General features: G+C 44.9%; 1 protein-coding gene across 1 annotated transcript in view; it reads left to right on the top strand.

The window, feature by feature from the left end:
* The first annotated feature begins 9,001 nt into the window (after window positions 1–9,001).
* Window positions 9,002–14,571, top strand: part of LOC116980124 (transient receptor potential cation channel subfamily V member 6-like) — a 26,505-nt gene continuing 20,935 nt past the window's right edge. The window contains exons 1-4 of the mRNA XM_033032235.1: window positions 9,002–9,006; window positions 9,920–10,014; window positions 11,046–11,168; window positions 12,129–12,269. Coding sequence (XP_032888126.1) covers window positions 9,002–9,006; window positions 9,920–10,014; window positions 11,046–11,168; window positions 12,129–12,269 — 364 coding nt within the window. The remainder of the gene's footprint in view (window positions 9,007–9,919; window positions 10,015–11,045; window positions 11,169–12,128; window positions 12,270–14,571) is intronic.

Raw genomic sequence — 14,571 nt, 5'->3', positions numbered from 1 at the left:
TGTGGTATTGTTTTTGTCTTATGGTCTTACAGGACATTTTAGAAGTGGGCCCTAAAGATAACTTTGGTTTAAACAAATGGAATTCAATGATACTTCATTGTCACTTGTACCTGGGTGCGGTGAAATAGTCTGTTTTGCTCAGAACCCATTAAAATCAAGTAGCAGTCCTCACCTAGACGGTACACAGAGACCCGCCATGTTTCTGGCGTCGACAAAGTGCCAAAAAGTTAATTGAATCATTTACTATTGCATCAATAAACCCATGTGTGTATAGCGCCATAAATAGTCCTGTAAGTTATTGCCCAGTCTAAAGAAATTTGGATTCCTTATATGGCACGGTGGCGCAGCGGTAGAGTTGCTGCCTTACAAGGCTAACAGCACCAAAGGCCAGGGTTCGATCCTGACTACGGGTGCTGTCGGTACGAAGTTTGTACGTTCTCCCCATGACCTGCGTGGGTTTTCTCCGAGATCTTCGGTTTGCTCCCACACTACAAAGACAGACAGGTTTGTAGGCTAATTAGAAACAGAGAAACATAGAAAATAGGTGCAGAAGGAGGCCATTCGGCCCTTCGAGCCAGCACCGCCATTCATTGTGATCATGGCTGATCGTCCACAATCAGTAACCCGTGCCTTCCTTCTCCCCATATCCCTTGACTCCACTAGCCCCTAGAGCTCTATCTAACTCTCTTTTAAATCCATCCAGTGACTTGGCCTCCACTGCCCTCTGTGGCAGAGAATTCCACAAATTCACAACTCTCTGGGTGAAAAGTTTTTTTCTCACCTCAGTTTTAAATGGCCTCCCATTTATTCTAAGATTATGGCCCCTGGTTCTGGACTCGCCCAACATTGGGAACATTTTTCCTGCATCTAGCTTGTCCAGTCCTTTTATAATTGTATACGTTTCTATAAGATACCCCCTCATCCTTCTAAATTCCAGTGAATACAAGCCCACTCTTTCCAGTTTTTCCTCAATGTACTTGGTATAAATGTAAATTGTCCCTATGTGTGTAGGATAGTGTTAATGTGTGGGGATCGCTGGTCAGTGCGGACTCGGTCGGCCGAAGGACCTGCTTCCGCGCTGTATCTCTAAACTAAACTAAACTAATAATAATTAGAGTTCAATATAATGTGGTCTCAGTAACTGTGTAACAATCTTCACTCTAAAGGGGCTGTCCCACTGCAGGGACCTAATCCGCGCGTTCTGGCGAGTTTGCCCTCGACTCATACTCGCAGCATGGTCGACACGAGGTCCTAGGAGGTCTTCGTAACTCTCCTTCATGCTCGAGAGTAGTCCCCGCGTACTCGGGGCCTCAGCTAGGTAGTGGTGTATTTTTCAACATGCTGAAAAATGTCCGCAAGTAAATAAAGGTCGCCATGGAAAAAAATCTATATATTTTTACTCGTAGGTTTAGTCGAGGTAGGTTGTAGTAGGTCGGCATGTTATTCGTAGGTAATCGAGGGTAGTCGAAGGAACTTGAGGGTAGTCGAAAATAAAGCTTGTTGAGAAAACAAGGTAAGTAAACCGACTGGTAATGTTAAATGCCTGCTAAACATTATTAAAAGTTGTCTGCTGTGTATCCACTCCTTCTCCCCCACTCTCGCCCCTTCTCGCCCCTTCTCCCCCCCTCTCGCCCCTTCTCGCCCCTTCTCTCCCCTTCTCTCCCCTTCTCTCCCCCTCTCTCCCCCTCTCCCCCCCCCCCCCCCCCCCCCCCCCTCCGTGCTCTTTAAAGGACTTACCATTATGTGCCTGCCATCTTTTACCTTCTTGTTCATCGCGGGTGTGAATTTCAGGCAGCGCTTCCCCGCTTTCCATGGCCCCCGCCTTTGTGTGTGTGTGTGTGTGGTGTGTGGGTGTGTGTGTGTAGGTGTGTGTGTGTGTGTGTGGTGTGTGGGTGTGTGTGTGTGTGGTGTGTGTGTGGTGTGTGTGGTGTGTGTGTGGATGTGTGTGTGTGTGTGTGTGTGTGTGTGTGTGAGTGTGTGTGTGTGTGTGTGTGTGTGTGTGGTGTGTGTGTGTTGTGGGGTTGTGTGTGTGTGTGTGTGTGTGTGTGTGTGTGTGTGTTGTGCGGTCGGCCGATCCAGCTCGCGGTTTCATCGCTGACGGTCGATCCAGCTCGAGTTTTTGCGGGCGAGTGCCCTCGAGCTTGAAGGTCGAAGACAGTCTTCTGAACTCGCGGATTAGGTCGCTGCAGTGGGACAGCTCCTTTAGGAGTTTACAAGATGTTGTTACTCCAGGTTAAATCAGTCAGAGCATGAAACATGAACACTAATTGTTTCAATTTCTCAATAATTGACTTTAGACTTGAGAGAATTGCGTAAGAAACTCACAGCCATAGATCTGTTCTCCCAGTTGTGGTCTTCAACTGTCGCCAGTTTCTTCTGAAACAAATATGTTTTTAATTAATGTGTAGGAAGGAACTGCAGATGCTGGTTTAAACCGAAGATAGACACAAAAAGCTGGAGTAACTCAACGGGCCAGGCAGCATCTCTGGGGCGAAGGAATAGGTGATGTTTCGGCTGAAGACCCTTCATCAGACTGATGTAGAGAGATGTGGAACAAATGAATGAAAGATATGCAAAAAAGTAATGATGATAAATGTAACAGGCCATTGTTAGCTGTGGGCTGGGTGAAAACCAGTTACAGACAATGAGACTCAACAAGACGACTTTGAAGCTGGTACGACTTGGGTGGGGAAGGGATGGAGAGAGAGGGAATGCGGGGGTTACTTGAAGTTGTGTGAATGTGTGTGAGTGATTGGTGGTGGTCGGAGGGGCCGTAGGCGCAGATTGGCAGCCACGCTTCCGTCAGTCTGCCCCAGGGCAGCTGTGGCTACAGAAGTAGCTTACCACCACCGAGTGTGACTGAGGAGTGAATGACTAATGCGATGTAAAGCGCCTTGAGTATTAGAAAGGCGCTATATAAATCCCATCCATTATTATTATTATTAGAGAAATCAGTATTCATACTGCTGGGTTGTAAGCTGCCCAAGCGAAATATGAGGTGCTGTTCCTACAATTTGTGTTTGGCCGCACTCCACTGCCAGAGTATGTTTTATTTAAACTGATACTAAATGATACTTGCTGCCTTACAGCGAATGCAGCGCCGGAGACCCGGGTTCGATCCCGACTACGGGTGCTGTCTGTACGGAGTTTGTACGTTCTGCCCGTGACCTGCGTGGGCTTTCTACGAGATTTTCGGTTTCCTCCCACACTCCAAAGACGCACAGGTTTGCAAGTTAATTGGCTTGGGTAAATGTAAAAGTGATCCCTAGTGTGTGTAGGGTAGTGTTAGTGTGCGGGGATCGCTGGTCGGCGCGGACCCGGTGGGCCGGAGGGCCTGTTTCCGCGTTGTATCGCTAAACTAAAAAAAACATTATTTATCCCAGGAGGGGAAACTGATCTCCCCTTTATTCTCACAGTCTTAGAATAAAGGGGAGAACATTTAAGACTGAGGTGAGAAAAAACCTTTTCACCCAGAGAGGTGTGAATTTATGGAATTTCCTGCCACTGAGGGCAGTTGAGGCCAAATCACTGGATGGATTTAAGAGAGAGTTAGATAGAGCTCTAGGGGCTGGTGGAGTCAAGGGATATGGGGAGAAGGCAGGCACGGGTTATTGATAGGGAACGATCACCAATGATCACAATGAATGGCGGTGCTGGCTCTAAGGGCTGAATGGCCTCCTCCTGCACCTACTTTCTATGTTTCTATGATCTGCTGACAGTCATAAAAAACACAAAAACACATTGCTGATTATCTGATCAATAACAGCTAAGGTGAGCGATAATGTTAAAGCTGCCTAAATATCCTTTCCGCAGGTCAGTCATTCCTCCTGTTTATTGTCACTTAGATGCAACTACAAATATGCGTCCACAATACAATTGAAGAATGCCAAGTAGTTGACCTGATTGTTTTGAAAACAATTAGACAGATAAAAGCCCTCCTTCAAGCATTGATTCAGGAGTCATTCACACTGGACTGTGAGATCTTATGCAAGCATGATCAAGCATAGTACCTAAGGTAAGAACGTTAATCCTAACTTTATAAAGTAAGATTCTGCACTTCAATTTAATAAACATAAGTTATCAATGTTAAGAAACATCAAATTTGATGGGTGGGAAGGAACTGCAGATGTTGGTTTTACATCGAAGGTAGACACAGAATGCTGGAGTAACTCAGCGGGACAGGCAGCATCTCTGGAGAGAAGGAATGGGTGATGTTTCGGGTCGAGGACCTTCTTCAGACTGAGAGTCAGGAGATAGAGATATGGAAGGGTGAGGTGTGAAAACGAGCGATCGGAGGGAAAGAAGTTTAATGAAAATGTAGAATGGATTAGCTGAGGGGAAGCTGACAACGAGGTGCACAAAGTAAAATTCAATCAGGAGGACAGCGGAACTGGTCGGAGAACAAGGATGAGGAAAGGACAGAGAGAGAGGGAAAGCAAGGGCTGCTTGAAGTTAAAGAAGTCAATGTTCACACCACTGTGTTGTATGCTGCCCAAGTGAAATATGAGGTGCTGTTTCTCCAATTTGAATTTGATGTTGTGTATCCTTAATAAGAATTCATGTTTTGACCTTAAGAGCAAAACATGAATTCTTATAAAGGATTCTGTAAAAATCTTTCAGGAGATAATGTATAAGAGGTGCACAAAACACAAGGTGCTGGAGTAACTCAGCGGCTCAGGCAGCATCTGTGGAGGGAATGGACAGGTGACTTTTTTGAATTGGGACCCTTCTTCAGACTGATCAGTCCTAGGGAGGGTCCCGCGCTGACACGGCACTTGCCCATTCCCTTCCACAGATGCTGCCTGACTCGCTGAGTTACTCCAGTATCTTGTGTTTTCCCCAAGACTATCATCAAGAATTCCTCTGTTTCCATAACTGGTGGACCCACAACTTAAGCAAACAATTAGAAAATTACTTTTTTTAATTTGCTAAAGCAGTTATTTAGATCCAAACAATAACGATTTGCCTTCTCCCCATATCCCCACTGACTCCGCTATCTTCAAGAGCCCTATCTAGCTCTCCCTTGAAAGTATCCAGAGAACCAGCCTCCACCACCCATTGAGGCAGAGAATTCCATACACTCACAACTATCTGGGTGAAAAGGTGTTTCCTCATCTCCGTTCTAAATGGCTTACCCCTTATTCTTCAATAGTGGCCTCTGGTTCTGGACTCCCCCAACATCGGGAACATGTTTCCTGCCTCTAGCGTGTCCAAACCCTTAATAATCTTACAGCATATGTTTCAATAAGATATCCTCTCATCCTTCTAAACTCCAGTATATCTCGACCTGAAATATCACCCATTCCTTCTCTCCAGAGATGCTGCCTGTCCCCCCAAGTTACTCCAGCATTTTGCGTCTATCTTCAGGATAACCTTGAACTTTACTTGCTATTTTCTTACTTACGGGTTATGGATAGGAAGGGTTTCGAGTGATATGGGCCAATCGCGGGAAGGTGGGTCATCCTGGTCGGCATCGACAAGTTGGGCCGAAGGGCCTGTTTCCATGCTGTACAACTGTGTGTCTCCATGTGCTGCAATAATTCAATAGATAATTTTGAGTTGGAATAAATGTAATAAATTCCAGTGTCGCCGACAGTGGGGCATGTTCATAAACCGATGTTTGTTAGTCTGTCAGCGTCTCACGCAAGGACACTTTTCCTTCCTCACTTTTAAAAAATGAAAAACAAAAGCGATTTTTAACGAAAGCACATGTGATACACCAAAACAATAAAACGCCGATGGCTTTAGAATTTGTGGAGGAAAGAACTGCAGATGCTGGTTTAAATCGAAGGTAGACACAAAGTGCTGGAGTAACTCAGCGGGCAGCATTTCTGGAGAGAAGGAATCTTCTCGGGTCGAGACATAGAAACATAGAAAATAGGTGCAGGAGGAGGCCAGTCGGCCCTTCGAGCCAGTTCGATTCATTGTGATCATGGCTGATCGTCCCCAATCAATAACCCGTGCCTGCCTTTTCCCCGTATCCCTTGATTCCACCAGCCCCTAGAGCTCTATCTAACTCTCTCTTATATCCATCCAGTGACTTGGCCTCCACTGCCCTCTGTGGCAGCGAATTCCACAAATTCACAACTCTCTGGGTGAAAACGTTTTTTTCTCACCTCAGTCTTAAATGGCCTCCACTTTATTCTAAGACTGTGGCCCCTGGTTCTGGACTCGCCCAACATTGGGAACATTTATCCTACATCTAGCTTGTCCAGTACTTTTATAATTTTATATGTTTCTATAAGATTCCCCCCCTCACCCTTCTAAACTCCAGACCCGACTTCAGACTTCAGACTTCAGGTTAGATAGATAGATAGATAGATAGATAGATAGATAGATAGATAGATAGATAGATAGATAGATAGATAGATAGATAGATAGATAGATAGATAGATAGATAGATAGACAGAGAGACAGACAGACAGACAGACAGACAGACAGACAGACAGACAGACAGACAGACAGACAGACAGACAGACAGATAGATAGATAGATAGATAGATAGATAGATAGATAGATAGATAGATAGATAGATAGATAGATAGATAGATAGCCTTTATTGTTAAGGCTTCTTTATCGTTAAAGAAGGGTCTTGACCCAAAACGTTACCCACGTCACCCATTCCTTCTCTCCAGAGATGCTGCCTGTCACTCTTAGTATTTGTAAGTCTAGATTATAAAAGATAAGCAAACCAGTATTCATTTTAATTGAAGATTGACACAAAAAGCTGGAGTAACTCAGCGGGTCAGGCAGCATCTCTGGAGAAAAGTGATGAATTTTAATTAAAGCCGAACTATGATTGGTGCTGATCATAGTTCATATTTGTAATATATATAGTATTATGGGGAGATTTGAAATTTAATTTTCAAATAGTCTAATTTAATTTAGTTCATTGTCCCGTGTACCGAGGTGCAGTGAAAAGATTTTTGTTGTGCTCTATCCAGTCAACGGAAGGACAATACGTGATTACAATCGAGCCGTCCACAGAGCATAGATACAGGATGAATGGAATAACGTTTAGTACAAGATAAAGTCCAGTAAAGTCTGTTTAAGGATAGTCAGAGATTCTCCAGTGAGGTAGATTGTAGCTCAGGACCGCTTTCTAGTTGTTGATAACATTGATAAAACACCAACCGAATTATTATATTGAGAATAATTAGAAAGCATTCTGTTTGAATACATCCAATTGGTGTAACGTGTGTGGCTTGGTAAATGTTAATGGAGTGTTGAATTGAAGCAAAGTTAAAAATGTTGAATATTTTCAACTTTTTCATTTGTTCAATAAGTTTAATTCCTGGAAGGAACTGTAGATGCTGGAATCTTGAGTAAAATACAAAGAGCTAGAGTGACTCAGCAGGTCAGGCAGCATCTGTGATAGGCGTAGGAAGGAACTGCAGATGCTGGTTTAAAACGAAGATAGACACAAAGAGCTGGAGTGACTCAGCGGGACAGGCAGCATCTCTAGAGAGAAGGAATGGGTGACGTTTCGGGTCGAGACACTTCTTCAGGCTGGCTGTATATGTTCAGGTCAGGACCTTTCTTCATTCTGAGGATCCCAACCCAACGCGTCACCTGTCCATTCCCTCCACAGTTGCTGCCTGACCCACTGAGTTCCTCCAACATTTTGTGTCTTGCCTGAGTTACAGTACAATCCTGGCTTCAATAAGGTTTCAAAATTAAAATGTATTAACCTATTCTACAAGAACGGCAGTGAAAATGTGTCTATTTTCACTGGTCGTATCTCTGTGTACAATGCCAAATAGATTTACTTAATATGAATTGTTAAAATGTGAGTTCACAATACATGATCTCACACTCTCAACTAAATTGATGTATCTATACACTGAAAGTGGCTTGATTGTAATCATGTATTGTCTTTCCGCTGTCTGGTTAGCACGCAACAAAAGCTTTTCACTGTACCTCGGTACACGTGACAATAAACAAAACTGATTACTGAACTGAAATAGATATTGCTAGGTATCCATTTTTGATTTTCAGTTCATTAATTTGGTAAGGAGGTGATAAACAATAGACAATAGATGCTGGAGTAGGCCATTCGGCCCTTCGAGCGTGCACCGCCATTCAATGTGATCTTCTTCTTGCGTATGGCGTGCACATCCTAAAGTTAAAGGACAATTTGTTCTATTTGATCTTATTTCATTGTGCACGCTGGTTTGATTGCATTCGTCAAAACAGGGCAGACCACGTGATGGTTGCAATCTTCCACCCCATTCAATGTGATCATGGCTGATCATCCCTGATTATCTGGACATTATGATCATTATTGCCCATAAATGCGGTCTGATCCAAAGAGTGTGTAGCTGTAACATTTTCACATCCTTAAAGCTATTCTTTCTTTTTTTTTTAAAGAATCAACAAGGGCCAAAGTTGCTCAAAGTCTTCAAAGAAATCCATATGTATATCACAGTGAACATGAATGATACAGCAAGGTGATTATATTTAAAAGTACATATATATATATATCAGCGCAAAAATAGAACAATGTGTTATGACAATAGCATCACTTTTACCGAATATATTGTCAGAACAACCAATGATTGATAAAATACATCTCTTGATGCTCCTGGACACATCATCAGTGATGTAGCATGGGGTCATTGGGTGTTTCAGGTCTTTCAACACCAGGCGCCCTCACCCATGCGACCCAGCCGTGGTTGATCAGACCATGACTTGTGTTCAGGTGGCATTCGCTCCTCCCCATGGACTTCCTCTCCAGATTCAGAGCCATCTCGAGGCTTTCTCCGCTGCCTCTGTGGTGTTCTTGATGGTTCTTTTCCTCGCCATTCCGTTGATGCCCAGTGCACTCAAGGCTTTGTAGAGCGGTTGTCCTGCAAAACCTCTGCGGCCAACCTCGATGGGCATACGCCTTGCCTTCCCGCCCTGCTCACGGCAGTCTATGACCAGCTCTTTGTACTTGGTCTTCTTCCTCTCATGCGCCTCCTCCAGACGGTCCTCCCACGGCACTGTCAGTTCCAACAAGATGATGTAACCAATGTTATTCTGCTATTTAGGAATGAATCATAGATCGATCAAAACAAAATGGCGCCCAACCCAGGCGAGGTTTTGGGTGTTTGTTACAGAAATGGATCTGCAATCACGCACTACAATCGCTCCACTCATTCACACCTCGACCCCCACAAACCCCATATCATGTATCTACACACTGTGAATGGCTCGATTGTAATCATGTCTTGTCTTTCCACTGACTGGAGAGCACGCAAGTTGAGGCAACAAAAGCTTTTCACTGTACCTCGGTACACGTGACAATAAACTAAACTCAATTGAACTACTACAGGTCAGTAAGTCTGAGCACCGTGCTCTGGACAATGCTCAGAACTATTGTTAAGAAAGACGAAGCAAATCATTTAGAAAATAAGAATATAATTGGCTAGCATCAACATGATTTTATTAAAGGCCAATTATGTTTGCCTTTGACATTGTAATCTCAAGAGTGTTTTATTGTCCTGGGTCCTGAAGCGGAACTATAAAATCCTTAGGTTGTTGGAAGGAACTGAAAATGTTGGATTACACCGAAGACAGACACAAAAAGCTGGAGTAACTCAGCGGGACAGGCAGCATCTCTGGGGTGAAGGAATGGGTGACATTTTGGGTCAAGACCCTTCTTAGGACTGTAAATAAAATTCTTACTTGCGGTTGTACAACAGATATATAAACATTAAAATAATTAAAATATATATATATAATTCTGACCCGTCTGAAGAAGGGTCTTGACCCGAAACGTCACCCATTCCTTCTCACCAGAGATGCTGCCTGTCCCGCTGAGTTACTCCAGCTTTTTGTCTCTATCTTCGGATAAAACCAGCACCTGCAGTTCCTTCCTGCATATATAATTCTGATGAGTTATTGTTTGAGTAACTGGGAATTCTTTCTTTTACAGACATGGCAGTGAGTTTTTTAAAGCAGCTCACATAAATGACACCGTCAGCATGAAGTCCTTGCTGACGAGTAAAGACTTTGATCCTGCGATTAGAGGTAGGTACATCGTATCTGACCAAGCTGCAGGGTCTCAACGCAAAATATTAAGCCCCTGTCCCACTGCGGCGACCTAATTGGCGAGTTTAGAAGAGTTTGAAAAACTGTCATGTTGAAGACCTCCTTCGACCAACTTCAACTATGTTGAAGACTAGTTTCGACTAGCTTCGGGAAAATTGGACACCGAATAGTGGAGAGTGAAGACGACCTCCTTCGATCTCCTTCGATCTCCTTCGACCTCCCATCGATTATGTTGAAGACTATCTACGACTACCTTCGACTACCCTCGATTACCTACGACTAAGATGCCGACCTACCACGACCTACTTCGACTAAACCAACGAGTAGAAAAAATATCGATTTTTTTCCATGGCGCCCTTTTTTTACTCACGGGCATTTTTCAGCATGTTGAAAAATATGCCGCGACCTAGCTGAGACCTCAAGTACGCGGGGACTACTCTCGAGCATGAAGGAGAGTTACCAAGACCTCCTAGGACCTCGTGTCGACCATGCTGCGACTATGAGTCGAGGGCAAACTCTTCTAAACGCCCTTTAGCCTCCAGAGCCTCAGAATAAAAAGACGTTCCTTTGGAAAGGTGATGAGGAGGAATTCCTTTAGTCAGAGGGTGGTGAATCTGTGGAATTAATTGCCACAGACGGCTGTGGAGGCCAAGTCATGAATATTTTTGTGAAGGTTGATAGATTTTTGATTAGTGTATGGAGGAACTGCAGGTGCTGGTTTAAACCGAAGATAAACACAAAATGCTGGAGTAACTCAGCGGGACAGGCAGCAACTCTGGAGAGAAGGAATGGGTGATGTTTTGTATCAAGACCCTTCTTCAGACTGATCAGACTTGAGAAGGGTCTTGACCCGAAACGTCACTCATTCCTTCCCTCCAACATTTTGTGTCTATCTTCTATTTGCTCTGAATAACTGTTTGTGAATATTTCCAGTTAATTTTGCCAACGTTTGCTGTTCGGTTGTGTACTCATCATTAAAAAAAAAATATTCAAAAATGTGTTCTTTGAAGGGAACTTGGAAGAAACGATATTACACACTGCATTGTTAAACGGCAATAAGGAAATTGCTGAGTTCATTCTGGATATGATGCCCTCACTGATCAATGAACCGATGACTTCTGACATGTACAGAGGTAATATTTCTCATTCATTATACAGCTTTGACAATAGTTACAGTTACAGTATAATGTCAAATGCTGCTTTGTTTTGTACTGTCTGGATCTTATTGATGTTCCCTTGAGTGAAAGGATCCCACATGGGGCCACAATATTCAACATGTACCTAGTTGTTTGACCAGCCATATTGTAGAAGTATGTAATTGGTGAGAACATTCCACAGGCTTCCAGTAACAAACAAAGTGCTACGTATGTAAAGGCAACAAAGAAAATGCAAGAAATACTTGGCAGGTCAGGCAGGATCTGTGGGTAGAGAAACAGAGTGCTGGCGTAACTCAAAGGGTCGGGCAGCACCTCTGGAGAAAAAGAATGGGTGATCTTTTGGAAGGTACACAAAAATGCTGGAGAAACTCTGGAAAAATGCTGGAGAAACTCAGCGGGTGCAGCAGCATCTATGGAGCGAAGGAAATAGGTAACGTTTCGAGCCGAAACCCTTCTTCAGACTGATAGGGGGTGGCGGGGAGAAGGAAGGAAAAAGGAGGAGGAGGAGCCCGAGGGCTGGGGGATGGGAGGAGACAGCTCGAGGGCTAAGGAAGGGGAGGAGACAGCAAGGGCTAACAAAATCTTTTGGTGATCTTTTGGGTTGGGACAATGTGTCTATCTTCGGTATTTTGAGGAAACACTTTTTCTCACAGAGAGTGATGAGTCTGTGGAGTTCTCTGCCTCAGAGGGCAGTGGAGGCAGGTTCTCTGGATGCTTTCAAGAGAGAGCTAGATAGGGCTCTTAAAAATAGCAGCGTCAGGGGATATGGGGACAAGGCAAGAACGGGGTACTGATTGGGGATGATCAGCCATGATCACATTGAATGGTGGTGCTGGCTCGAAGGGCCAAATGGCCTACTCCTGCACCTATTGTCTATTGTCTATTGTCTATTGTCTATTGTCTATTGTCTATTGTAATCCTTATCTCAACCTGCAGGTGAAACACCCATGCACATCGCGGTCCTGAAACAAGATGTGGAAATGGTGAAGGAGCTGTTGAAACGAGGCGCCGATGTGATGAATGCACGAGCAACCGGTTCCTGCTTTGTCCCTGGAGAGGAATGTCAGTGTTACTATGGTGAGTATACGTCCCTATGACTCGCTATCGGGACGACAGATGGCACAATGGGCTAAGTGTTCGGCTGGCGACCGGAAGGTGGCCGGTTCGAATCCCGCTTGGAGTGCATACTGTCGTTGTGTCCTTGGGCAAGACACTTCACCCACCTTTGCCTGTGTGTGAATGTGTGTGAGTGATTGGTGGTGGTCGGAGGGGCCGTAGGCGCAGAATGGCAGCCACGCTTCCGTCAGTCTGCCCCAGGGCAGCTGTGGCTACAGAAGTAGCTTACCACCACCGAGTGTGACTGAGGAGTGAATGAATAATGCGATGTAAAGCGCCTTGAGTATTAGAAAGGCGCTATATAAATCCCATCCATTATTATTATTATTATTATCACCAAGCCCACGGCCAGCAATGGACCATTGGAGATAGACACAAAATGCTGGAGTAACTCAACGGGACGGGCGGCATCTCTGGATAGAAGGAATGGGTGACGTTTCGGGTCGAGACTCTTCTTCAGACGGGTCTCGACACAAAACATCACCCATTCCTTCTATTCAGACATGCTGCCTATATGGCTGAGTTACTCCAGCATAAACCAGCATCTGCAATTCCTTCCTACACAATGGACCATTGAACCTACCACAGCCAGAGAGCAAGTCCTGAACTACTATCTACCTCACTGGTGACCCTCAGATTATCTTTCTTTTTACTTTACTGGCTTTTCCTTCCATTAAACGTTATTCCCTCATCATGTATCTATACACTGTAAATGGCTGGATTGTAAACATGTATTGTCTTTCCGCTGACTGGATAGAACGTATCAAACCTTGCCTTCATCATCGTTACTTTTTGCATATCTTTCATTCATTTGTTCTACAGCTTTCTATATCACCGTCTCTATCCCTTGTTTCCTCTTCCCCTGACTCTCAGTCTTACTTGTCTCCAGAGATACTCCAGCTTTTTGCATCTATCTTCGGCTTAATCCAGCATCTGCAGTTCCTTCCTACATATTTACCACGGTGAGACCTCATTTCTGTGCACTGGGATGGGCATTTTGCTATTATAGCCATGGCTGGATAGGTATTAGCCACTGGTCAAAGAGTCCTAGAGTCACACAGTGTGGAAACAGGCCCTTTGTCTCAACTTGCCCACACCGACCAACATGCCCCATCTACTCTAATCCCACCTCTCTGTGTTTTGGTCCATATCCCTCTAAACCTGTCCTATCCATGTGCCTGTCTAAATGTTTCTTAAATATTGTGATAGGACCTGCCTTAACTACCTCCTCCGGCAGCTTGTTCCATACACCTACCACCCTTTATGTAAAAAAAGTTTCCCCCCAGGTTCCTATTAAATCTTAGGTACACAAAATTGCTGGAGGAACTCAGCGGGTGCAGCAGCATCTATGGAGCGAAGGAAATAGGCGACGTTTTGGGCCGAAACCCTTCTTCAGACTGATGGGGGGTGGGGAAAGAAAGAAGGAAAAAGGGAGGAGGAGGAGGAGCCCGAGGGCGGGCGGATGGGAGGGTGGGAGGAGACAGCTAGAGGGTGAAGGAAGGGGAGGAGACAGCACAGGCTAGCCAAATTGGGGAATTCAATGTTGATGCCATAAGGGCGCAAGGACCCCAGACGGAATATGAGGTGCTGTTCCTCCAATTTCCGCTGTTGCTCACTCTGGCAATGGAGGAGACCCAGGACAGAGAGGTCGGATTGGGAATGGGAGGGGGAGTTGAAGTGCTGAGCCACCGGGAGGTCAGGTAGGTTATTGCGGACTGAGCGGAGGTGTTCGGCGAAACGGTCGCCCAACCTACGCTTGGTCTCACCGATGTAAATTAGCTGACATCTAGAGCAGCGGATGCAGTAGATGAGGTTGGAGGAGATACAGGTGAACCTTTGTCGCACCTGGAACGACTGCTTGGGACCTTGAATGGAGTCGAGGGGGGAGGTGAAGGGACAGGTGTTGCATTTCTTGCGGTCCTATTAAATCTTTCCCTCCTCACCTACGTCCTCTGGTTCTTGATTCCCCGACCCTGTGCATCTACCCGATCTATTCCTCTCATGATCTTGTACACCTCGAGAAGATCACCCCTCATCCTCCTGCGTTCCAAGGAATAAAGTCCTAGCCTGCCCAATTTCTGTCTAGTGCTCAGTCCTGGAGTCCTGGCAACATCCTCATTATTCTTCCCTGCAGCCTTTCCACCATCTTTCCCATAACAGGGTGACCAAACGGAACACAATACTCCTAGTGTGGCCTCAACAATGTCTTGTACAACTGCAAAATGACTTGTTAACTTTGGCTTTCTGCATTCAGTTAACTTTC

The sequence above is a fragment of the Amblyraja radiata genome, chromosome 13 (genome assembly GCF_010909765.2).
Source record: "Amblyraja radiata isolate CabotCenter1 chromosome 13, sAmbRad1.1.pri, whole genome shotgun sequence".
In the NCBI taxonomy this organism is placed as follows: domain Eukaryota; kingdom Metazoa; phylum Chordata; class Chondrichthyes; order Rajiformes; family Rajidae; genus Amblyraja; species Amblyraja radiata.
This window is presented reverse-complemented; position numbering and strand designations above follow the sequence as displayed.